The 25,378-nt window shown below is 56.2% G+C and overlaps 2 protein-coding genes across 2 annotated transcripts; both read right to left on the bottom strand.

Annotated features, from left to right (window-relative positions):
- Positions 1-10,330: 10,330 nt before the first annotated feature.
- Positions 10,331-12,429, bottom strand: HOXC8 (homeobox C8; the record flags this gene model as incomplete). The annotated part of the gene is made up of 2 exons (XM_082850964.1): positions 10,331-10,623; positions 11,994-12,429. The coding sequence occupies 2 exons, from the start codon at positions 12,427-12,429 to the stop codon at positions 10,331-10,333; spliced, it is 729 nt and encodes a 242-aa protein (XP_082707090.1).
- A 6,493-nt stretch (positions 12,430-18,922) lies between these two features.
- On the bottom strand, positions 18,923-21,711 carry HOXC9 (homeobox C9; the record flags this gene model as incomplete). Its single annotated transcript, XM_082849239.1, has 2 exons — positions 18,923-19,404; positions 21,174-21,711. The coding sequence occupies 2 exons, from the start codon at positions 21,709-21,711 to the stop codon at positions 19,160-19,162; spliced, it is 783 nt and encodes a 260-aa protein (XP_082705365.1). The 3' UTR covers positions 18,923-19,159.
- Between the last annotated feature and the right edge of the window lie 3,667 nt (positions 21,712-25,378).

Below are 25,378 nucleotides of genomic sequence, written 5' to 3'. Positions count from 1 at the left end.
GGAAAGGGGAGGGAGTTCGGGATAGCGCTGTACTTTGTTCTCCGGGGTGAGTTTGCTGGTTTGGCGGGTTTCTGACGCAGGGTGGCAGCAGACAAAACAAGTAAACAGCTCACAGACACAATAAACAGGGGCGGCCGCGGCGCCTGGCAGAGGCCGGGCGAGGAGCACACTTTGGGGGTAATGTCACCCTGGCACCCGGGGGCCGCCCAGGCCTAAAAGCTCAAGGCCGCCCTTGGTGCCGGTGGAGAGAAGGTGGGAGAGAGCTGCACGCCTCGGGACCCGCAGTAAGTCTGGACAGGAGATTCTGGGGAGAAACCTGATCACCTAGGGAGTGGAGGTGATCTCCCGTCCTTACTTTCTTTCCTGGGCATTTTAATGGACATTTATACTCCCCCCACCCCACTCTGTCTTTCCCTGGGTCCAGAAGAGAGAAAGAAGGCTGATTAATTCCCAGCCCTGGCCCACACTCAGTGCTTTAAGCCTGCAGGCGGTCAGACCCAGCTTCTTCTGCCCCATCAGCCATCTCCCCGGTTTAGGTAGCAGAGAGGATTAAAATAAAGTCCCACCGGTAACCAGATCTGGGTATTTGGGGAACTTAGAGAGCCCCTAATCTGCCCCACAGATGACACAGGCAAAGCTGGGGCCCCGTGAGCGGCCAGGGCGAGCAGGGGCGGGGGAGAGATGCTCACCACACCCCTACCCGTCTGGCTGGCTTTCCCCGCGGCCTCTCCAGGCACCCTAGCTGGCAGCCGCCCCAGACCACCGCCCAGAGGCCACCTTATTAAGCACTCCAATCCCCTCTGCCACCTCAGCAAGGCTTCAAGCACCAGGGCCCAGCGACTGCTCAGAACTGCTCACAGGCCTACCTCACCCATGAAAGTTTCCCACCGAACTCACTTTCAACACAACCGGGTTCCCCTGCTAAAACGGTCCTGAGCTGGGGAAGATTGCAGGGAGGTGTGGAGAGAAAGCAGAAGGGAGTCAGTCTTTCCCCAGCCCAGCTACTTGGACAGCGAAGGCAATAAGGTCTGAGAAAGCCTTTGCGGCATCCCTTGGTTACTGACACCCACATACTCCGATTCCAGCACGAACACATTTTCAGCAGAGCACGCACAGAGGGCACCCAGTGCCTCCTTGAGCCTATGCCCATCTAGTGAGGGCTAACAAAATTTCGCAGGCACATGAAACGGTGTTAGAGTGAATACAGGTATGGCTATATACGATTAACCATTGAGGAAGTATGAGTCTGTACATATGCATGCGTAAGTCTGCGCCTGTACATTTCAGCCTCTATCTAATAAATGTATAAAGCTACCAAGTCTGGTTTCGGAACACAACAGCCAACCCAACAAGGCCGCCTTCTCCAAACAAGGTCTCATTCTTCGTGGGGATCACAACTGTCAGACCAGGGAGAGAAAGGGTTTGCTTTGCCCATTTCTCCTTAGCTAGGAGCTGGTGCATGAAATACAGCCCGTGGCAGGACTGACACAGCCCCGTAAGGGGCAGGCCTGAAGTGCCCAAAAGAGTGGGCTCAGAGGAGACTGCTGGGGGCCCTGGGCTCCAGGGAGCGCCACCAGACCCTGACCCACAGACTCAGGGCTTCTGTCCAGCCTTAGTTCTGGGTGTGCAGAGTCCTTGAGCCTGATGCTATTCTCAGCTGCCCGGGCTATTATTAGACAATCACAGCAGTGCTCTCCCTCTCTAAGGACCTTGTCTACAGGGAATCTGGCCTGCAAGGAGGCTGAGGGCTGCCAAGGGTGGCCCCTCTTGTGTTTCAGTTTGAGCACCATCGAGGGAAAGAGAGAAGGGAAAGAAAATCGAAAGTAAGGAGGGAAGGAAGGGGCTGGCATCTGGGGCTGGGTTTTTTCCCTGGCCAGACTAGAACACAGAAAACCAGGGCCAGTCACTGTTGCTATGCTGTCTCTGCATCTCTCTGTGTCCTGAGGAGGAGTCTAGGGGTGAAGGGAGTGAGGGCCTGCAGGACCCTAGCCAGGAAGGGACAGAAAATCAACTGATAAAAATATTATATAAGGACATTTCAGGACGGTGCTGTTAACCCGACAACCACGAACCCTAGCACGCTGAAGTCTCACCAGCCACGTTCGGTTAGATCCCTGTAGGCCGAGGGGAATACCCCAGCCTTGCCCAGGCCCACCCCTCCAAAGGAAGGGGGGCCCTCTAGTATTCCAGGTGAACCCCTACTGGCCTGAGAGGCCTTCTCCAGAAACTGTTGTCCTCAGGGGTGAACAAAGGAGACTTGTCTGTACTCCCCCCTCCCCCCCCCCTCGTCCCCCAGCAAATCAGTGCGGCCATCTGCAGGGGTGGGGGCAGACAAAATACAGCGAAAGAGAAATAGAGGCCTCACCGATCGGCGGTTCCCACAGTACGCCAGGAGAAAGGCTCCCATTTTCAGGCTTCCGGGGCCCCTCCACTGGCCCACTGTACTCCCCTTGCCCTTTGCAGGTCGCACGGACTCGGGGCCTCGGCGGCCGCAGCCTGGCTCTCCGGGGCGTCAGCCCCTGGGCCGCGCCGAGCGGCGGGAGAGCGCGCGGCCGCCGGAGCAGGCGGCGGGCTGGGCCCATTTGGGAAGAGCCAAAGCGCTTTTCTCGATCGTAAACAAGGAACGCGAAATTAGCCCCTCGGCAGACGCCTCTGCCGACACACACAAGTCCTACTGGGGGTGGGGGGTGGAAGGGGGAGAGAAAATGCCATTTCTTCCCCCGGGAGAATACCTCCTAGGCCTTTATGTCTGCTGCGAAAGGGGAATTTTGGGGGGGCAGGAGAGGGAGGGAAGGGGATTGTGGGGGTAGGGGAGGGAAGATTCACCGTCAACTCGGGCCCAAGGGGTTTGATTTGAATGCAGTCGAATTATATTTTTAAGAATTTGATAAAAACAGGTTATCCACCCCCTCCCCCCCCACCAGGCGACCGGTCGGGGTTTAAACAGGAAATCGAGGAGTGAACCCCTCCCCCACTCGGGCTTGGCGGAGAAGCCCAGTTGCGCGGTTGGAAGAGGATGGGGGTGGGTGCTCTTGGCTCGGACTGGAGGGGACTCTGGCCCCCAGACTCTCGGATCTCTCCAGGAATATGCACCCCCCCTCCCCCAGCTCTGGGGTGTGTCTGCCTGGGTGTGTAAGCGATTGTGTGTGCATCACCGCCCTTTATAAACAGAAGCTCACACATATAGGTGCCGCCTCGGACCCAGGCCAGGGAGCAGGGCGGGGTCATGTATCAAGCTGCAACACATTCAGGGCTACGTACATTTGGAAGAAATTAAGCCACTGTGTTATGAAACCATGTGTGTTGGGTTAGGACTATACAACACGCCATTAGCACCAATTATTAAGAAGCTCCCGAGCGCCCGGGACCCTCCAGGCCGCCCAATTCTGACGTCCCTATCCCATGAGCCAGCCGTGCCTTGAGTCCGCACTGTCTCCGCTCACCCAGGAGGCCCCGCCAGCGAGGCCTGGTCCTGTGCCCACCCATCCTTGGGCCTCCCCAGTTCCCACCTACGCCCCAGACAGGGCAGATTCCAGCCCAGAGCAGCCAGGCGACGCGGATGAAGCAGCCCAGTGGATATCCTGGGTGGGGTGGCGGCAGCTGGGGGTGGGGGACTCCGGGCCGCGGGGAGAGACGGCAGATTGGCCCCCTTTCTCCAAGCACAAGATGGCTTTTGAGTACCGAGTACCGAGTCCCCCAGCCCCACCCCCACCCGTCCACCCGCAGTGCAGAGCACCTCCCATCTTTCCATCCGTTCGAGTGGGGGTGGGAGCAGGGGTGGGCAGACGCTCTCCCCTCCGCCGACGCGCACCAGCCACCAGCCTCCCCCCTAATTGCCAATTAACAGGCCCAGCCGCCCGCCTAGCTGCGCTCTCTTCCTGCTCATCTGCCCGGCCCTGGGCCCGCACTGCGCATGTGTGAGCTCTAGCTGTCGCGCTCTCCCGGAGACAGGGAGGAGGCTGCGGAGCAGGGAGGGGGCGCTGGAAAGTTTGTTTGGGGGTTGGGGGGGGCAGACTCTGCTCAGGGAGCAATGGTTACAGCCTACAGGTTCTCTCTCCTGCCCTGAAGTTTGAGCTCCGGGCCCCCTCTGTCCCAGTCCCATTAGCCAAGAGGCCGCAGATCTATAAAACGTAGGGACATGGTCCGCGCACTAGACCCAGGCCTTGAGCCCCACCGGTGCAGTCCTGTGCCCCCCCCGACCCCCAATTTCAGCGTACAGTGACATAAGGACAATACACTTCCCCCACTACCATATTCCAATTTAACCCAATTTCTTCCCCTCCCTCCTCTTCCCCCCCCATAATTGCCCACGCGCCCACCCTCTAACCCTCTCGCCAGCCCCCTCTCCTCTCTAACCAAGACAAGCCGCTGCTGTCCTTATCTTGAAACCGCCACCCAGTTACGGACCATTAGTTACATATTTGAACCAATAAGGAAACACTTACCGGGCGCTGCTGTCACTCTCCCTCTCCCTCTCTCTCTCTCTGCCTCTCTCTCCCACTCTCTCTCTTTCTCGTCTTCCCTCATTCTGTGCCGCTGCCGAGACTGCTTCAGCTCCACATACATATATATACTTTATATAAATTTAAAAATAAAAAAGAGTAGTCCCAATAATCAAAAAGCCAAATAAATTTGAAGCAGAGTTGCGAGAAGGAGGCAGGAGTGAGAGCCTGGGAGAGGGGAGGGGCGGAGGCAGCTGCAGCTCCCTATCTCAACTGCTCCCGCATTCCTCCTGCCCCTTGGGGGGCTAGAGGGTCGGGAAGGGAGAGAGGGGTGTCCTCTACTCCTGCCTCTCCCCCCACCCCCCTCCCCAGGTGCTTCCAGCTTCCAGCAACTCCATCTGGGAGGAAAGAAATTAAATGAGGGGAGAAAATAATTATTAATCAGATTAATTTAAAAAAAATACTGGTAATGAAGGGAGCGCCCAGCGCAGGTTTCCCTGGCAATGGTTAGGCTCTTACAGGGAGGACTGTTCTGCGGAGCGCTCCGAACGGACAAACCACAATAAAAAGTTCACGTTCATGGATGGAATCCACATGACTTCTTGTGGCCAATCCAACTTGTGAGTCGATCGTAAACTTTTATTACTCAGCTGTAAATTTTCTGCAAACAACCGGGAATGCGATGCATTTGTGTAGCGTGTGCAAATGGGCGCCACGGTCGCCATGTTTACCCAATTCTCTCTCAGAGGGAGCATCCCCAGACCCCCACCCCACCCCCACCCACCGTCCACTCCCCACGGGCCGGGCTGCTCCTGGCTAGCGCGGAAAGGGCAACGGGGGAACTTGACAGGAGAGAAGGAAGGATTCTGGCCGCTGAGTCGGCTGCCTCCCTTTGCCATACCGAATTTTACATATTTTCCTTAATAAATGGGGTATTAAGGCTGGCTCTGGCAGAACCAAAGCTTTGCAAAGGTTTGTGGCATTGGGGCAGTGCCGGCGGCGGCGTGAAGGGACTGAGAAGGGATTCACTCCCTACCCCTGCTCCCTCCCCACCCCTGTTTTTTCTAGGAAGAGAACAACATCCTTCCCAATGGGGCGTCCGGGAAGCCCCCCCCCCACTCCACCCCAGCTGGGAACGGGAGGGGCAGGCGGCTGGAGGCCTCATAACCAAGCCTGACCTGGCCACGGTCTGAAGAGCAGAGAGGGTTGAGACCGGTCCTGGGCAGTCCTGCGGAGGCAGCAGGAGGGATGGGAAGCGGGGGCAGCCTCTAGAACCCCCAAAGCGCCCGTCATCCCCAGGTTCCTTTCTCAGAGAAAACGAATGACATTTTTTCCCCAAGACCATCCCTAGTGTCAGGTCTCCTCAGTTCCTAGGTTCAGACGGCAGCTTCCTCCTAATCTTTCTAGAATTAAAAATAAAATAAAGGCCCACGATCTTGGCTCCCACTTCTTTTTCCTTTGGGTGCATGGTCATGTGAAGCCTTTTCTGTCTTATCAGGTGGCCCACACCCACCTGCCTTTTTCAGAAAAATTCTGGTGTCTGGGCAGCTGGGACACACCTTGGAGGTTCTGAAAAAAGAACCAATTCTTCTCTAAATTCCACCTTCCATGCTAAACACCGAGCACCCGAGACTCCAGACCCCTGATTTTGGCGATGAATCCAGCGTGGGAGAGCCCAGAATAAATTCCCCCACAGAGACTATTTGCCAACCATTCGCAGCCCAGCCACTTTCCCCACCAGCTGGAGATCTGAAGGCGTAAAGTTCTTCCCTTGGTCCCAAATTAAGCTGGCATGGGAACTTCCGTGGCTGGGTGCCCCCACCCCAACCAACAGGGGGTCCCTCATCCCCTCCCCAAACTTCCTCCACAGTAAGAGAAGCATTTCCCTCCGCCGGATGCAGAGACCTCGTTCCTTTTACAAACCCACCCATAAATTTTATAACAGGTAGTTAAAAATTACGACAAGGAAGCGCTGGCCCAGCTTCTCACAATGGGCCGAGGGGAGAATGGGGCAGCACTGCGGGCAGTTCACCGGAAATTTTACTTCTAGTCTGTGGCATAACCTGTCCTGAGTTCGCTTTAACTGGGGCGGGGTGACTCTCTCTAGCCAACACGCGGCCACTGGGGCATCTCATTTAGGGAAGCTGAGGCTGGGGAGGGCAATCCATGCTCCCATCTCTCCCAAAGAACCCTTCAGGGCACTCACTACCTCCCTCACCCCCCAGATCCCCTGCGGGCCCGCTACTCCCTTGGCCTCTGCAGTGAAGTGGGGAGGGAGAAAAAATGCCGAGAATTTTCAAAAATGCCAGAGAAACGAATTTGCCCCCCAACTTAATAGCTGCATTATCCCTTCTCTACGGTTGGGCTTAGAATAATAAATGTAGGGCGAAATGAGCGAGCTGCTTCAACTCAGCAGTTTGAAAGATACTATTTTTCACAAATCACAAATAGCTTTCGGAAGCCACTTTGATTGGCTAATAAACAAGTAAAGAATGGGAGAATGTCCTATCTGCTGCAGCCGAATGGTCCTCATTCCGGTAATGGGACGGCGGGAGCATTTGGGAGGACGCGTTTCTAAAGAGAGTGCAACCCGCTCGCAATTAAGTTCCCCCATAAAATGGGTTTTGCCTCCTTTTCTCTCCAAACGAGAAAACAGAGGCGGTGGGCACCAGGGGTGGGGAGTCGGGTGCTGCAAGAGGGGGCGGCTGGAGCTCTCGGTCTGGCCCACCCGATGCTTCGCATGTCAAGCGATGCCGGGTGCCAGACGCACCCAGCCCTCCGACGCCGGGCTTGGGGCCACCAGCACTGCACGGCCGGGGTTGAATGGGACATTGGGTGTGGCGAAAATTCGGCGAGGTTCTTCGAAGCCACTTAGTGTAGGGTCAACCCACTCGGCTACCGGGCCAGCGATTTGTATTAATAGCAATCAGAAGTCCACATTTAAAAATGAAACGGCCCTCGCCGGCCCTCGGAGTGTGGACGCCTGTGGGAAGGCCTGAGGTCGGAGCGAAATGCTCTCTTTTCAGGCCTCCCCGGCGGGTTGCCGGTGTTTCCCGCAGCAGACGGGGTTACCTGGATGCCCCGCGGCTGGCAGCAGGGACCCCAGGTTCCGAAACATTTCCCCCAGAGCTGCTCAAAGCTGTTCCCGGCTGCCTGCAGCCTGCGCTTCCAATCGGCAGCCTCGCTGGGGCCGCAGGAGTCCCCCGTTAATGACGCCTGATCCAATCCTGTGTTCAGAACCACTTTGAGTGGGAGCCAGGCACCCAGATGCGGGTGAAATTACACAAAACTAGAGTCGACCTGGGCCTAAGTCTGGGAAAATCATTGACTAGGGAACAGAGACAGAGAGAGACAGAGAGAGGGATCTGGCCTCAAAAATATTTCAGTCTTTGGGGGTCTGGTTTTTAAGACCAGAAGATCCCTTCCCCTCCCCTCTCCCCGTCTCATGACTGAATCAGATGACTTGTATCTCTGGAATTTGGTATTATTTGACCAGGATCTTACTGGCATAAACAGATTTCTCTGTCTAGGACCCTCCAGGGAGGAGAGAGAGCCACCTTGCCCCCCTGAGTCCCTTAGCCTTCGACCCTTTATTTTGGGGAATGAGGAGTCCAACGAAGACTGTCCTTCCCCCGCTGTGGCTGGGGTGGGGGACTGTACACTCGGCAGCAGCCCCCAACCCAGGCCAACTGAGCCACATTATAAGGGCAGGGCGGGCTGCCCCACTGCCAAGGTGAAGCCAGGAGCGGGCTTGAAACAGCCAGAACAGAGGCTGCAGTAAGTGCAAGCGGGCTAGGTGACAGCGACGGCTCTGTGCTGGCCACATTCGCAGTTCAGACTGTGGGCCCATGCTGTTGGCATGCCAGTCCACTCACCTTCTCCTTCCCTCCTCTCCCCTGGGCGTAAGCTTCCTAGCCCCCCAACACTCAGGCTTCTTCCAGCCAAGCCCCCCAGACTGCCTTGAGCCTCACATCCTTCCCACCCTGTTCATGGTCTAGTGCTGGGTGCTGAGTACCAAGGGTTGGCCATGAGGGGCATGTGGAGATGAGAAAGCACACCATTGCCTCATCCTCATCCTGAGCCCCAGCCCCTGGAAGAAAAAGGCCTAGTTGCCGGAGGGGCACAGGGGCAGAGTTTGGGTCTGGGCCCAGCCCAGGACGAGGAGGAAGAAGAGGGATAAGTGGGGAGAAGATGCCCTTTTCCCATTGGGATCCTGGCATCCAGAAACCCACTTTGTTTGGAGCCAAGGTTCTCCCAAGAGCATCTTCCTCCCCCTCCCCCTCCCCCTCTTCTTCACCTCCCCCCTTTCACCTGCCCTCCCAGTCCAGCCTGCTCCTCTCCACGTGAGTGCCCCCAACCCCAAGTCAAATCAGTGGAGGAAACCTTTACCAGAGTGTTGAAAAAGAAGCAAAAGGAGGGGAGGGGGGTAGAGGATGGGGGGGTGTGCTGGGGAAAAAACAAGTCAGTCATTGCAGCTTCAACTATTTTTCTCCTCTTTTTTTTAATTATGACTCACGTATACAATACAAAGTACTTGGACCAGAAACAGGGCTGCTGGGACACAAAATCTACATTCATAGCTGGACATAAAGACAAATGACAAAAAATTATTATTATAGATATATTTTTAACGTTTTTTTCCTTTCGAGCACATTGCATAAACAGAGAATTCAAGACAGAGTTAACTATACATTCAGTGCAATTTAGTTCTACTCTACTGGGGTTAGAAGCACAATAAAAGCTCACAGGACCGGCGGGCTAGGCAGTCTCAGTTGTTGGGTTTTTCTTATTGAAAGAAGCAGCAACAAACGACAGCAAAACCGCATTACAAATACTCTCAAAGCGGGATTTCTTCCTATAGGTAGTGATAAAATACGTTGGAGGTTTCTTTCTTTTTTTTTATTTTAAATTTTTTCTCTTTTTTTCTCCCATATTAGGATGTTTTTAAATTTCTCTTTTTTATTTTTTTCAAGATTATTGCAGGTTCCCTTTAGGTAGTATGTTAAAGATTCATTATTATTATCAGTATTATCAGTATTATTATTTTCATGATTATGGTGATTTCTGAGTGCTCACTAATGCAGCTCAGAGGAAGCTGGGCCCAACAACAGAAATTAGACAGGAAAGGGGAGGGAGGCATGGGCCCGAGTGACCATGGGATGGCTAGGTAGGATCTTAGCGGGTGACTGCAGGCTCCTATCAACCCCGTGGAAAGGGAGGGGGGAGGGGGAGACCCCCATCTGCTTCAGGTTTCCATCAGGTTCCTAGAGAAAGTCAAGGGAGTCTTTCTAAGCGGGGAGCCCCAGGGAGGGAGAGGGGACATTCCTCGCTATCATTTAAAAAATGTCTTTGAACATCTTCCCTTTCTTTTCCTTCCTTCCTTCAATTTTCTGTCCTTTGGGAAAAAAAAAAAAGTCAATCTAATACACTAATCCTAGCTTGAAAACAAAGCCGCCACGAGTCTTCTTCTGCAGTTTGAGGGGGTTCCCCTCTAAAATAAATACCAGAGAAGCAGGGAGGTGGCAGGGTGGCAAGACGGGGCCGGGAGAAGGGGCAAAGACGCCAGGTCTCAGACCTTAAAATCCAGGCAGGACTAAGAAGGGTGGGGGGACGGACAAGTGTGTGTGTTGGGGCAATGACTGAGACAGAGACTCGGAACTTTTCGCTGTGTCTCGGTGTCCCCCCTCCAGTCCCCAAACAATTAAAGATCCAGGGAAGTCCAAAGGTAATAAAACCCGAGCTGCAAGTATCTGACAGGTAGTTGGGGTTTTGAGTGTCATTCTATTCTCTATAAAAGCAAATGACAGTCGTAAACTTCTCCATTTATCCGCTACCATAAAACGAAACTTCAAGGGAGTTGCTAAAGGGGGGGGTCCTCTCTTTTTTGCTCAGTCCTTGTTTTCTTCCTTTTCCTCCTCTTCTTTCTCCTCTTCCTCATTTCCTTCTTCCTCCACCTTCTCCTCGTCTCGGGCTCCCGGCAGTTTATCCTTGTTGTTCTCCTTTTTCCACTTCATCCTTCGGTTCTGGAACCAGATCTTCACTTGTCTCTCAGTCAGTCCCAGGGCGTGAGAGACTTCAATCCGGCGCTTTCGTGTCAAATAAGGATTAAAGAGAAACTCCTTTTCTAGTTCCAAGGTCTGATACCGGCTGTAAGTTTGCCTTCCGCTGCGCCGCCCCGGAGCTGGACAGAACAGAAGCCCAGTCTGGTTATGTTTGGGTGGGGGCCTGGCTTTCCCCTGTCACTCTTCCTCCCCTGAAGTCCCCCCTGTGGTCTGCCCAGTTCCCCTCCCTCCTGCAGAAAAGGCAAGAGTGGAAATCAGGCAAGGGCAGGAAAGTTTGGGGGTTTGTTTTGGCTTGGCTCCACCTTGGGAGGTGGGGGGGGCAGGGACTGGGGTCTGTCTGGAAAGGAGGGGCTGGCAGAGGCCAGGGGGGCACTGTAGAGTCTCCCCAGGCCTGCAGTCCCAGAAAACTGGCCCTTGCAGCTTTGTTCACAAGTGCAGAGGGGCATTGGGTGAGCAAGGCTGGGGACAGAGTCTGTTTCCAAAAGGAAGGCGTAAGGGCTGGGGGTGAAGAAGTGGGGCTCTGTTCACTGCCCTTCCTCGGATCTCTCTGCCTAATGTTTTTCCAGAAGAAAAATAATTGATCTCCTGGAATGTATCACTGCTTGGCCTGACTGCTAACTGGAGACCAGCAAATAAATCACGGGCCATCCCCACTGGAACTTGTCGCCTTCTCGCGTCCCCTTTTACTTCGAAACTGGGCGCTGAGGGGCCACCCTTGGAGGGGCTCATGACCTGAGCTGCCCTGAGGGTCTCAGGGAGACCCCGCAAGCCTTTGACTGGGGACAGCTTGGCGAGGGTCCCCCAGACCACAGAGCTCTCTAATCTGCATGGCCTCCATCCTTTCTGGGACTCTTTTTTCTTCTCCTTGACTCTCTCTCTCTTCTCTCCAACTGAGGGAAGTAAAGCAAAGTTGGGGTAGTGGCCCTAAGGCTAGCTCTCTGAGAGAAGGTGGTGGGTGCCCCAGACAGGCAGAGCACCTGTCCTTGGGGTCCCGCCACCCTCTGACCCAGCTAGGGGAGGGAAGCAGGGGTCTCCCTTCACCCCAAGACAGCCTGGCCACTGTCCTGGACTGAAGCTGTCTGCCTTATGGAGAAACTGGCTTGCTCCAAAGGCTGATAACCTCAGGGTCCCCGTCCCCTTCCCAGCCACCTCCCCAACTTTGACTAAAGATGACGAGAAGGAGAGAAAGAGGGGTGGAGGGGAGAGAGAGACAGACAGACAGACTGACAGAAGTGGAGAAAACGTTTTTTTTAACCCTCTGCACCCAGACACCACCTTTTCCCCCACCTTCACCCCAATCCCCCAGGCGAACTCCGTGCCCCACCCCCAGCTGAACCTCCCAACCTCCAGAAACCCACTCACGCCCGGGGGTGGGGCCCGAGAGAGCCCCAAGCCAGGAGGTAAAGCGAGGGCAGACAAAAAGGAGGCAAGGGCGGGGGGAGACCCCGGAGCGCGGGAGACCAAGGGGGAAAGAGAAAAGGCTTCTCACCGTGGGGTCTCATCCATGGAAACATGAGGCTGGGAGACGAGTTTTGATTTAAGTGGCCTTGTCCTTCGCTACTGTTAGTGTTGGCGGAGGATTTACAGTCGGGATATTGCACCACGCTCGCCTCTTGCTGAGCCCCATAAAGGGACTGTCTGGGGAGCGCCTCGTAGCCATAGAATTTGGAGGCGTCTCCGTGGCAGCTCAGCGAGCACGGGTTCTGCTGGTAGCCCGAGTTGGAGATGCCCGAGGTGCCGTGGTGGAAGAAGTCTTGGACGTGGTGCGAGGCGTGCTGGAAGCCGGGCGCCGAGCCGCCGGGCCCGTACACCAGCGCATGGCTCCGGCCCACGCTCTGCGGGAAGCGGCAGTCGTAATAGGCCGGCTCCAGGGACTCGCCGCCTTTGTACTTGGAGAACAGGGGGTTGACGAAGTAGGAGCTCATGCTGGGCACATGAAAACCCGCCGCCCTCTCCCCTCTGGCTCCCGACTCCCCCGCCCGGGACCCCGAAACTGCCCTCCCCCCGGGGGCGATCCCTAGGCCGGCCGGCTCCCCGGGGCGGCGGGCCGGGCTGGGCAGGTGGGGGGCGCCTGGGTGCCGGCGGGGCGGCGCAGCTCCCCGGCTGGGCGCGGGCGGCGGCGGCGGCGGCGGCGGCAGCGGCAGCGGCAGCAGCGGCGGCGGCTCTCTTCACTGTCGGTAGGTAGAGCTCGCGCTCTCGCACTTAGCTCTTTCCTTTAACAGCCCGGGCGAATTCCTCAATTCCTCAGACTCCCGGCGGTGGCGGCGCTTACACGCGATTCGCGTTCATCAATCCACGACATGAAGACAGGCGAGAGGGAGAGAGGGAGAGAGGGAGAGAGGGAGAGAGGGAGAGAGGGAGAGAGGGAGAGAGAGAGAGAGAGAGAGAGAGAGAGAGAGAGAGAGAGAGGGAGAGAGGGAGAGGGAGAGGGAGAGGGAGAGAGAGAGAGAGAGAAGAAAGGGAGGGATGGCGGGCGGGTGGTAGAGGGGTTCAGGGCTAGGGGGGGACCTGGAAGAAGGGCAGGGGAGGAAGGGGGAGGGATGGGGGTGTGGTATGTCGGGGGGGTGGTGAGCCAGCTCTAGCTAATGACTAGGGCCAGCTTTTCCAAGGTGCGCATTCAGATTTGAAGGTGCCTCTCCCCCCTTCTCTTTTCCTTCCTCTCAGAGAGAGACAGAGAGAGAGATACCTGAGCCAGCAGGTCAACTCAGGTTACCTCAACAGGTATGAGACCCCCCCCCCCGAGGGGTTGAATGCCAACAAGAAAATTGCTCCCCTAACCCCCAAAGATGGGCTCCCCAGGGGTGTCCTTAAGTCTGGGGACTCTGAGGAAGAACAAGCACATCATATCCCCAAACACTTCAGGCATCAGAACCCTCCATGACTCTTGCCCCTCCCCAGGGTGAGAAGCTGCCCTGTCTTCCCTAGATCCTTTTCTCTTGCCTGCCTGCATGCTGTGGGTAGTGGAGAGGGCCAGAGGCAGGGGGCACTCCATATACCCAGTCAGGGCTGCACTGACCCTTCAGACACCAGCTCCTGCCTGAGGCAGGAAGCCCAGGCAATAGCCACGAGCTTGCTGGAGAGCAAAGCTGCTGGTGGGGACAGAGAAGGAGAGGGCAGCTGGTGGGTCCCTGGCTTCTGGCTGGGCTGATCCAGGAGGTTTCTTCTTAGGAGACCCCTTGTATCTGGGTTGAAGGAGGCTAGAGCAGGCCTCTTAGCTGTCCCCACATACCCTAACCCCATAGGAAATGCCAGTTCAGCTAGGAGGTGCCCCCTGGCTTCACCACACACACACCCCTACACTTCCCCAGGCAGGCTGCCCAGGCCAGGATGTGGATGGGAACTGTCAACAGACACTCTTTAAATATTTACCCACACTTTCTCTGGGGGGCTTCCCCCATCCCCAAGACTGGGTAAATTCAAGTTAATTCTAATGGATAAAGGAACCTTATTCCATCAGCACCCTTTCCTGGCCATAAGCATGTACAATTATGTGGACTTCACCCAGACAGAGAGAAAAGGGAGAAAGTCTGAGAGCTGTGGATATGTGCGCTGTGTGCAGGTGAATGAAGAAGAGCAATGAGAATGATTTTTCCGGTCCTCCCCCCAACACAGTGTGTGAGGTTGTCATACACAGGGCAACGCGGGGCCATACTCGGGATCCACACGTACTGTATGTGCTACCTTCCATTCTGAAAAACATCAAATGCATGCTCACTCAGCTATCATGCATGCCGGGAAGCACCCCTGTCACCTCACAGACACTGTGCACACACACGCACATCCGGGCACATATGAAAATAAGACCTGATCAACACACATGCATCTGTAGCCCTTTGCATCATGAAAAAAAATTGCTACCTATTTTCCTTCCACATCCTGGGGTTTCAGGGCTGGATGAGGTAGGAGGCGGTTAGAAAACGAGATCTTTTTCTTCCCCATCCAGAGCCCAGCTCTGGGGATGGAGGAAGAAATGAAAGTGCAGGGGAGGATGGTGTAGAGAGAATGAGCTTCCCCCTTTTGTATCTAAATAATTGCTGAGGAAATGGCCACTCTCAGTCAAATTCCCAAAGGACAGTCACTGGTGGCCCAGCAAGAGACGCTTCCAGGATCCCCTGAATTTGGAAGAAACTAGGGACCGCCCAAACTCTGTGACACCCAGAACTCTGGCCTTGGAGCAGCAGGAGGGCTGTGCCAGGCCTGCAGGCCTCCCCAGGATCCAGGGCAGTAGAGGGCATGACAGAGGTCTCCTCCACTACCAGAGCATGCCGCAGCCTTGGTTCTGGCCCTGCCTTTTCTGAGCCTGTTCTGTGGCTACTGAGCTGAACGAGACAGACTCTGGGCTCCCAGCTTCTAGGTCACTGGGGACTGTCATAAATACTTTCTCCTCCCCTCCTGGAAAGAGGAGGCTGGGCAGGCCGGATCCGCTCTGGGGCCTGCGCCTTATCTTTTAGGGGCTGGGAGGATATCTCGACACTTTATGGTCCAGCGAAAACCCTGCCACAGAGCTAGTCTTCCGGGCCTTTGTGTCCTGGAATGCGACTGTCCCGAGTGTGCTGCCAGCACCGTCTGCTCCGAGAGCCCACCAGTCCCGAAATCCCTGGTTGGACTTGGTTTCCCCTTTCGGGATGGAGCGGGGGGCGTCCCTCGCCTTTTCTTTCTTTCGTTCATTTGATTTTTTTTTTCTTTTACACGTATCTGGTTGATTTCGCTCCGGGAGCCTGGAAATAAAGGAACCGCAAGCAGCCATCCTTGCTGGGGCGTCTCTGTCCCTCGCCCCGAGGCCTGCACCGCCCTCCTAGGTACCACGGATTTATGTTCGTTTGTCCGGGTCATTCTGCCTTTTCGTGTTAATTACGCGCTGCCTGCTTCGTGCTTATCTCCTCCGCAAAGCGATTATTTTCGGCGCCCGCCCTCCTGAGATTCCCGAGTCTGCTGCCAGAGCGAGGGCCCACCTCCCGCCGCCACTCTCGATTTATTTACACCTCACAGGTGAGAGGATTGATTTGCTCAGAGCCAGAGAGGCCGGGCTGGGCCGGGGCGCCGGGCCTTCTCGTCGCTGCTCCTCGGGGCCGGGCCTCAAACGTCAGTGCGGCCAGGCCGGCCGGGGGCACCGCCGCCGCCTCTAACATTGAGCAACAGCGCCACCTCGCGTCCACTTACTCCAATGCAGTCCGGCCGGGAAAAAGCCAACAGCTTAGAGCAAGCAGGTCCCCAGGCTTGACCCAAAGGTGGGAGGTGGGAGGAAGGAGTTGCCAAATGGGTGCGCGTGAGAGGGGTCCCCGGAAGGGATTTCCCTCCGGACCGCTGCTCTTTTGTTTTCTAAATTCTCGAAATAAACCTTGTCAAAGGTTTCACACTATTTTCTTTCTGTCACCCTCCCTTCCCGCATTAAGAGACACTGTGCAAAGGAACTGCCGCGATTTCCCTCGCGTTCAGGCGCATTTCTGGCCTCGGAACACCTCCACGCACGCAGATGCACGCCCCGAAGCTCCCGCGACCGCCCGCCCGCGGCGCGCACCCTAAACTCCTCGCTCCTCTTACCCTGCCGCTGGCTCCGCACCGCCTATTCCGCTGCCGCCTGCAGGACTTTGGGGTGGGATTCTGACTTCTCCTGGCTCTTTGCCCCCTGGTTTGTAGCCCATCCCTCTCTCTCACGCGCGCGCTCTCTCCACCTCTCCCTCCCAGCCAGTGAGGTCCTGTTCTCCGTGGACCATAGACAAAACATTCCTATAATCCGATTTCAAAGGAAAGAGTGTCCACCTTATTTAAACCGTAAAACAATTAAGCCCAGACGTCTAGCCAGCTCCGCGCTGCTGTTTTGTTCGGCCCCATTCAGAATCCAGCGCAGGGAGACAAACAGCGCCATAAAAGAGGCATTTCGGGGCCGCGGAAATGTACCTATCCTCTGCCTTCCCAAGTGGAACAACATTTAGGGTTTTGTGATTCTGACAAAGGAGCAGAGGAGAGGTGGGAGGAGAAGATTAGGGCAGGGGGGCCTTTGCAAGCCCCTCTTTCCTCCCCAGCTTTCGTTTCTTTCGCCAGATGTGTGTTGTGTTGTTGTGGTTTGAGTTCACAAATGACAATAAATAAAACTAGAATCCAATCCTGACCTGCAGGCTGGAGGCTGAGCTGGTACTGAACAGTGGGCTGGACCGGGTGGGCCTGCTCTGGATCCCACGCTCTGCTCAGGGCCCTCCTTCCTGCCCGGAGCAAGGCCGGCCCAGGCGGGCCGCAGGAAGCAGGCCGCGCTGGCGGACGGACGAGGGGAGGCGACAGGGCCTTGGAGCAGGGGCCGGGTGGAGGCCCGGAAACGCCGCCGAGCTCGGGCCGGAGAGAAGCCTGAGTCCCGGCGGTCAGGACCGAGGGAGACGGGTGCCTTGTCCTCCGCCCGGTGCGGAACTGCGGCCAGGGTCCCAGAACAGTAAAATGGCCCAGGGGAGGAGCGAGGAAGCGAGAAAAGAGAGAAAACTACAGGCAAAGCACCTTCCAAAAGGACCGAGAAAACAATCGCTTCTGGAATTGGGGAGGTCTCTTCTTAAGCGGGGAAAACGAGAGGAAATATTATCAGAACAAAATGTTCACCTCTTCCCACCTTCCTCCAGCCCCCGAAATTGGAGTATTTAGTAGAAGGAGGGGGTAGGAGATTCAAATAATGGGGAAGGGGCTGGTCCCTACAAGTGCCTCACCAGTCCTGTAAGGTGATGCCATGGAGGGAGCTGCACAGGGACTGGGGTCCCCAATTATTTTCTTCTACGGTGGTATTCCCCAAGTATTCAGAGCAACACTCTGCACCCTCGCCAGAATGGGCAGCCCGAGATATTAAAGGGCTATATTTCAAGCAGTCTGAGTTTAATAGTTTCCAGATTGGGGGATTTCCGAGAATGGGGGCGCCGGGCCGAGTCATACCCGGCAGCTTGAGTCTGCTTCTGATTAGCAGATGAAAACTGCCGGTTCTGGGGAAGGCGCTCTGGGGTGCTACGCAGCCAACCAGCCCCATTGGGCTGTTACACACACATCCCCACATCCTTGCCCCTTGGGTCCCACAGCCACCACAGAACACCCCACTCCTGGCTAATCCCTGACCAGCTTCCTTGGGCCCTAGCTGCGCCATCTCCCAGAAATGCTGCAGCCGCTCAGCATAACCCCGTCACCCCCAGATCAACATTCAAACTAAGCACCAGAGAGAGAGACTGATTAGAAAAGAGAGAACCAGGAGGTGGAGAGAGAGAGGAGCTGAGAATACATTGAGAAGTAGAAACTAAATCTAATTCTGATTCTGGTTTTGCCATCTTTCTCCTTCCTCCCTGTCTCTCTTCCTTCCTTTTCTTTCTTTCCCTCTTTTTCTTTCTCTTTCCTCCCTCCCTTGCCTCTCTTCCTTCTTTCCTTCCTTCCTCCTTTTCTTCCCTCCCTACTCTCTCTCTGCATCTTCCTTCTTTCACTCTCAATGCCCAGTGCCTGTCCGGCTCCCTGAGGCCTGCTGGGCCTTCTTCCTCCTCACCATTCACCACACACCCTCCCTAGCACTGCTCCCCCCCCCCCCCCACAAGCCATCCCTCGAAGCACCGATGCAGCCGGGCAAGAATCCAGCCCGGGCCCTCACCCAGCACCCAACTTTCATCTTTACCTATCTCTTCTCTCCGATCTCATGTACTCATAAATTATTACAATTAATTACAGCCAGGGAAAACCATTCATGCTGTGCCCCCACCCCCAGGGACTCCATCGAGCTACCAGGAGACTCACAGGCAGCCAGCCTGGGCAGGCACAACTGGACCCGGGCCTCGGCAGCCTCCACTGCACCCTGGGAGCCCTCAGCCCCATTGCACCCTGCCTGGAGAAGCGGCTGGGGACTTGCCCTTCCGAAGCAGAGGGAGCCCCTTGCCTGGCTCCCGCCTCCCCGAAAGGATCTAAGCACTTGCTTCCTCCACGCCAGAAGCCTGAGAGCCACAGGGAGGAGAAATAACGAGAACTGGATACGGTTGGGTTTCTGGTTTTTTAAGTGACTTCGATATATTAACACAGAGCTGTTCTACCACAACAAACAGAAGCACGTTACAGGACGGACTCTGGGGATGAGTTGACACTGCTATGTACACGCCAGAGGCGCTGGCCTGAGCCGCCGGACCCAGCCTGCGGCATGGTCCCCGGCCCTCGCCCCTCAGCTCCTGGGCTGGGAAGCGTTCTTGTGTATATGTGTGTGTGTTTTTTTTTTTTTTTTTTTGTACAAAATCTGCACTCAGAGCACCCCAGGCCTGGGGAAGGATGGCCTGGACCAAATACAACACAGGAGAAAAAAAAATAGAAATATAGCGATTCAAGTACTGGCTTCTCTGAAGAAAGGAGGAAAAAAATCACATTTGTGTGTGTCATTTATTTCAGTTGCGCTGGGAGAAGAGAACGCGGTTTCTCTCCCGGCCTCCTCCTCCTTGCTGGGTAGAACTAACTAAAACACCAATTTCTCAACACTGAACCCTCCCAAATCGCGCAAGAGTTTTCCTTCTCCCTTTCCCTTTTTTTCCTTTTTAAGCCGATTGGCTTTTCTCTATCTTGCTCATTCCTTTTCTTTTTCGTGCTGTCTCCCGCCTGCGTCGGGGTATTTTTGTGGGTTTTTTGTTTTTCCCTTGGCTGTGCCGAGGCAGCAGGCTGCGGCAGGGTTTAGGATTGCTCCTTGTCGGTTTTTTCTTTATTCATCTTTTTCATCTTCATCCTCCGGTTCTGAAACCAGATTTTGACCTGCCGCTCGGTGAGGTTGAGAACCCGGGCCACCTCGTACCGACGGTCCCTGGTTAAATACATATTGAAGAGAAACTCCTTCTCCAGTTCCAGCGTCTGATACTTGGTGTAGGGGCAGCGCTTCTTCCTTGTGGAGCGGGCGTGAATCCAGTTGGCCACGGGGTTGCCTGGAGGGCCAAACACAGGCAGGGGTCAGTGGAGCCCCTTTCCAGTCCAGGCACCTGGCACCACCCCCCCAGCCTCAGCCAGGCTCCCCAAACCCAATAATTGAACCTGAATTTGGGCACGTTTTGCTTGAGGAATTTCCCCCCTTACTCCTTTTGCGTTCTCCCCCCTCCTCATCTTCCCCCTCCTCGGTTTCCAGCACCTAAAACGATAGGAAATCGAAGCTATCAAAGCCTCTACAGTCTGGTCCTCAGCTTCAAGAGCAGTAATTCGAGAATATCCCCATAAAAAGTCCAAATTCACAACCGTTTCATAGGCCCATAAACGCTTCTCTCTCTTGTTTTTTATTTTTATAGCGAGGTCTCTCTCCTCCCCACTTCCCTCCTCCTCTGCCCCCTCCCATCCTCCCAGCCCACGACCAAGTCCTGAAATTTCAGCAGTTCTGCTTCCTGACCCTGAGAGTCCCCAAGCCCCTCACTACCCTCTCCAGCGCCCCATCTCCGCTCTCTCAGAATTCAACCCTGCTGAGGCGAATTCTCAGAGTGATGCTGGGATGGGAAAAGCCTTTCTCCTCTCCCCAGGGAGCTGCTGGCCTTAGGGACAGGCTCCCCTATATCTTAGCTTCCCTGTTTGGCTTCCAGTGCCCCCTCCTCCTGCCAGCCCCAGGACAGGCTCTGCAGGAGCCAAGCCTCCAATTTCAGGTTTATGGGAGTAGCTGAGGGCAAGGAGGGAAGCCTTCAGAGGGGTATAATTAGGCCCTGGCCCCTTATGGGGCTGCAGGAAAGGATTTCCTGCAACCCCCTCCTGGGACTCCCCCAGACACTTCCTCACACCCAGGGGCTGCACCCCTTCCCCTGCTGTTTCCCCTTCTTTCCTCTTTCTCTGGACCTGCAGCTCTCACCTGTCCCCCCACCCCACCTCACCTCACCTACCCCTGCCTTTCTTTGCAATACTCAGAAGGCTCCTGTTTCCCTGATTGGCGTGTGTGTGTGTGTGTGTGTGTGTGTGTGTGTGTGTGTGTGTGTGTGTGTGTGTGTGTGTTGTGTGTGTGTACAATTCTCTAATCGGGGGAGATACCGCTTCCCGCTCCCCACTCCTCCTCCCTGACCCCCATTCCCACCCCTCTCTCCTGCACACTCAGAAGAGGGCTCTCAAGTTTAAGGAGACTGGGACCCCACTTCTCTCCCCCAACTCTGGAAGTCCTGATCTCTCCAAGTTCCTAGGCTGGGAAAGCCCCCAGACCCCTCACCCAGGCTTCCTGGGGGAGAAGCCCATGGACCCTCTGTTTTATGCATCTCTAGTGGAGTGAGGACCCCTACACTGCCTGGGAGGTAAGGGGTGGCTTTTCTCCTTGGGGTTATTTCCTCTCTGCCCCCAGTGTCCTCCCCATCTCTCCCCCATCCCACTCCAAACCATAAAATGAACCTTGCCCCACCCCATCCCCTGGCCCTGTCTGCATTTCTTCGAAAGTTGCGACTGAGCCAAAAAGCCTGGGCCGGGGGTGTGTGGGCGGGGGTCTCATCAAAGCCAGCTCCTGGGAGAGGAGCCCCCTTCAGCCTTCTCCCAACCTGGCTCCCTGGGCGCCCTTCTCAGACCTTCCTGCCCCTGAAAGCTCCCCAAGGTAATTCGCTTTTATTGAGTCCTCGCCCCCTCGCCTTCGCCCCTCTCCCGCGCTCCCTGCGCCGCTCGGAGGGGCTGTAATCCGGCTCCCCCCGCCCGGCCTCCCCTCCCCTCCCGCGCGGGTTGTAAAGGAAAATTGCTCCCAACTTACTGGGGTCCAGGTCGGCCTTCTCCTCTTTGTGCTTGCTGCCGGCGAGGGCGTCCGCCTCGGGCGAGGGCAGGGTCTGCGGGGCGCGGTCGCGCAGTTCCCCGGGCGAGCCGTACATGTAGTCCGGGTAGCTGCGGCCGTCGCCCGGGCCGCAGTCGGCGCGGCGCCCGGGGTAGGCGTCCGGCTTGAGGGCGTAGTGACGACCCCCGGCCGGGAAGCTGGGGAAGGAGACGGCGCCGGACAGCGGCTCGAGCCAAGTCCGCATGTAGCGCGTGTCGGCGCCGAGGTGGGGCTGGGGGCCGTACGGGTGGTAGACCACGGACGACTGCGAGGGCACGGGCGCCCACGACGTGCTGAACACGGCCGGCTTGGGCGCGAAGCTACAGGACGGAAAATCGCTACAGTCCGGCACCAAACCGCTGGGTCTGGCGGCGGCGGGGTGAGCCCCCGTGGCCGGAAACCTGGACGCTAGGAGGTCTTCATTGTCGTGAGAGATGAGCGAGTCCACGTAATAGTTACTGATGGGCCCCGTCGCCGACATCGTAACAGGGTTTTACATACATAAGATTATTGTATGAACTGTATATGTACTTTTTATCTGCTCACAGAACAATCAAGGCAGGTAATTATTTTTCCAGCCTTTTCCCCGCAGCTCATTGGCTCCCCGGCCCCCACGTGATCGTATTTACCCAAAAATACGGCGCGGATCAATGCGCAGGGGCTTTTTTTCCTGGCTTTTTTTTTTTTTTAACCTTCTCCCACCCTCTTCTCTCTGCTGATCCCCGCCACCTGCGTTTTCCTGGGGGTTCGCAACTCTGGACCCAAGGACCCGGCCACTCCCTCAGGACAACTCGCATGTCAGCAGAGAAGCCCCTGGCTCGTGTCCACCCCTAAGCAGATGGCCTCCGCCCCCACCCCCGGGAAGATTTCTTGATGGGGTGCAAGTGCCACTCCCCGAAGCCAGGGTTTCCGGACCCCCGGGGCCGAGCTGGGTGCGGGAGCCCCGCAGGGGCGGAGAGGCCGGCCGAGGTAGGTGGAGGAACTATTTCTTGACGTAATCCGTCTCTGTCGGCCCCGACGCTCCCGCAGTCTCTGCGCAAGCCGAGATCAGCGATTGTCAGTTCCGAACGTGGCTTTTAAAAATACGTTTTTAAACAGTGTGTATGTATGTATTTCTTTCAGGAGCAGCAGCAGCGAGGGAGGGAGAGTGGGAGGGGACTGGGGAAGCTGGGGTGGAGGGAGGGAAGGAGGGGAAGGGGAGCGTCCTTCTGCCACTGGCCAACTCAGCCCCCCAAATTTGGGGCAGAGGAAGCTTGGGGAAGGTGGTCCGCGGGTGGGAGGGGTAGGACCTCGGGACCTCGTACACCTTTGTCACCAGAAGTCCTCGCTTGGCTTTGGCACAGATACGCAAACGCCTTTATTTTAAATTTATTGTCTGTATCTATTTATCTTTCTTTGCCAGCCTGAAGAAGTGGAGGAGAGACCTACACAACTTCAGTGGGGTATCCCCATCCCGTCTTCCTGCTCGCCCTCCTTTGCCCCCAACTCCACCTCTGAGACATCCTGCCCTCCCCCGCCCCCAAAAAAGAAGTCACTCCAGGGCTCTGTCTGCAGAGAGCCAGGGTGAGAGCGGGCAAGGCGAGAGAGCGACCTCGGTCGTGGGCAAGTAGCTTGTTTTTACGTCCTTCAATAAAAATTTTATGAGGATCATTTGATTGTTCATAAATGTGTCTTTCATTAAATAAAATTGTAGGCTGTTTTTGGAACGGGAAAAAAGCTACAGAGGAATGGGAGAAAGCAATTTCTTTGGAGTCAGACACAGGAATTCTGGAGGGGTAGTGTGATTGTAGGGAAGATCACACAACTTGGATTCCTCCCCCCAATAAGTTGGTCGCTACCCTCCTCCTTGAATCTGGGGTTCATTGCCCAGCCCTCTGCTTTCCATCACACTGTCCCATGGTGGTTTAGCAAAAGTGGGCTTTAGGCAAGCAGGAAATTCTCAGTGTGGGTGCAAGAGAGGGGGCAGGGAAGTTGGCTGGGGGCGGGGGAGAAGAGCAGGTGATGTCCCCAGAGACAGATGTACCCTAGGCAGGGCAGAGTGAGTTTGAAGGAGGGGTACAATTTCAGGGTCAGCAGGGAAGAGTCCAGTTTGCGCTAGGGGAAATAGGCAGGAGCTGAGGCTAAGACACAGGCTCTGAGGCAGCAGGGAAGGATGAGTTTTCCCAGATCTGAGACGCCTGCCCTTCTTTCCCCTCTTGTCCCCAGGAAGGGACCAAATGCCAGGGGTGGGGGGCAGAGGCTGCTTCCCCCCCCCCCACCGCACATCTCTGTCGACCTGTCTCCTCTGGGGAGGAGAAGGGCTAGAGAGAGGTGTCCCAGAGAGTGTAATATGTGTGTTTGGGGTGGGGGGAAGTTGAGGGGGAAGGATAGATCTGCAGCTCGAAGCACTGACCCCAGCCTGCCAGGCCCCCTCCCCAGTCCCTACTTACCCCCCCCACCACCCCGGTTATGTCCTTTTCGGTCTAGCAGGGCTGGGATTTCGACGCATGGGGGGCGCGTGACGTGAAAAATACCCGGCTGGGGAGAGATGACCCAGGACCTCAGCCACTTTACCCTCGGCTCTGATTATGCTCTCCTGCCCCGGCCTGGACTGGTCTGGGAAATCCAAATTACACCAAGAAACAGCATACCTCTTTGGCCTTGATGGAGTCGGGTTAGCTGTCAATCAAAAATTCTCCCTCACTAGTTCAAGGAAAAGACAGGAGATTCCCGTTCCCCTGCCGAGGCTTCCTCCAGATCCCCAGCGCCATCAGCACCTCCCCCAGCCCAGGCGGCTGGGGACCCTGCCTGGCTCTGGGGTGACTGCTGGCAATGCTGAGCAGAGCTGTGTAGCCGTCAGAGGGCCTGGGGCCAGACTGCGACCAAGGGGACATCAGAGGACAGAGCCCGAGACAGCCTGAGACAACAAGATTGAAGCCCGGCGCCAGGCCCATAGAGAGGAAGGGAGGAAGGAAGGAGGGAAGGAAAAAAGAAAATGGATTAGGATAAAAGAAAGAAAGAGGGGAGAATTACAGAAAAGAGGGGAGGCAGGATGAAAAGAGGGGGAGAGCAGGGAAAGGAAGGCGTGCAGAGAGCGAGCCGGAGGAAGGGCGGTGACAGGAAGGCAGGACGGGGTAGGGCGCGGGCTGGCCGAGCAGCCGTGGCATTGTGCAGCCCGCTGGCTGGCCGGGCCTTTGCCGCGGGACCCGCTCCGGGCGCGGCGGCCACTTCTGTCTGGACACAAAGGAGGAAGAGGCCTTCTCTCCTGCCTCTCCCGGGCGACCTGCTGAGGTGGGTACACCAGGCCTCTGGGATATAGAACCCTATCTCGGCCCAGGCAGCCGCCCGGGCAGCTGGGAGCTGAGCCACGGACTCGTCAAGGAGCAAAGGAGACATGAGGAAGGAGAAGGTTTCACACCCGCTCCTCCTCTGCGTCTTCGCCAGGGAACAGAGCCCATCTGTCCCAACCTCAGTCTTCTTAGAAGAAAGATGCCCCTACAGCCCCTCTCCTGTGGGCCTCTACTATTTGGGAGAGACCCCAGACGTACTGGCTGTAAACAGATGCCCCTTTCTCTGCTACCCACTTCGGTCACCGCCTTCTTTTCAGCTCCTGAGCAGCCTGCCCACCCAGCAGAGGCAGCAGCGGTGGGGCAGCCTGGATCAGCAGGCCCACGTACTCTGCCGCCGTCAAATTCCCTGTCAAACTGAGGGGAGATTGTCGCCTTCATTTCGGAGAGTGAACTCAGACCCTCCTCACTCAGGCACAGACACAGCTGTGGATCAGGAAGCAGGCCTCGCCCACAGCCCCCTCCCCACCAATGCCCCATTTTGCCTAGGCCTTGCTGAGAGAGGCAGCCAGGAGGAGGGGGGCTGGAAGAGGCTGGGAGTCCCTGAGTTCACCAGGCCACCAGGCCGAGGTCCCTCGGGTTCCACAACTGCATGTGGGTAGTGCCCCCCTTCTCTGCATTTGGAGATGGGGTGGCAGGTCAGGGCTCCGAAGCAGAACTCCAGGCTCCCCCCAAACCCACGCTTGGAGGTGTCGGGGCACAAAGGATGTGGGATCACTGAGCAGGAGGGGTTTGTCTTCCCAGGTTCAGTTACGCCTGCTGAATCTCCTGCCGGTTCCCAGCCTCCCTCTCACCCACACCACTCCCTTCAATTTTCCTCAT

The sequence above is a fragment of the Leucopleurus acutus genome, assembly GCF_964270905.1.
Source record: "Leucopleurus acutus genome assembly, chromosome: 11".
NCBI lineage: Eukaryota > Metazoa > Chordata > Mammalia > Artiodactyla > Delphinidae > Leucopleurus > Leucopleurus acutus.
The sequence above is the reverse complement of the archived record's forward strand: the minus strand, read 5'-3'. Positions and strand labels throughout refer to the sequence as shown.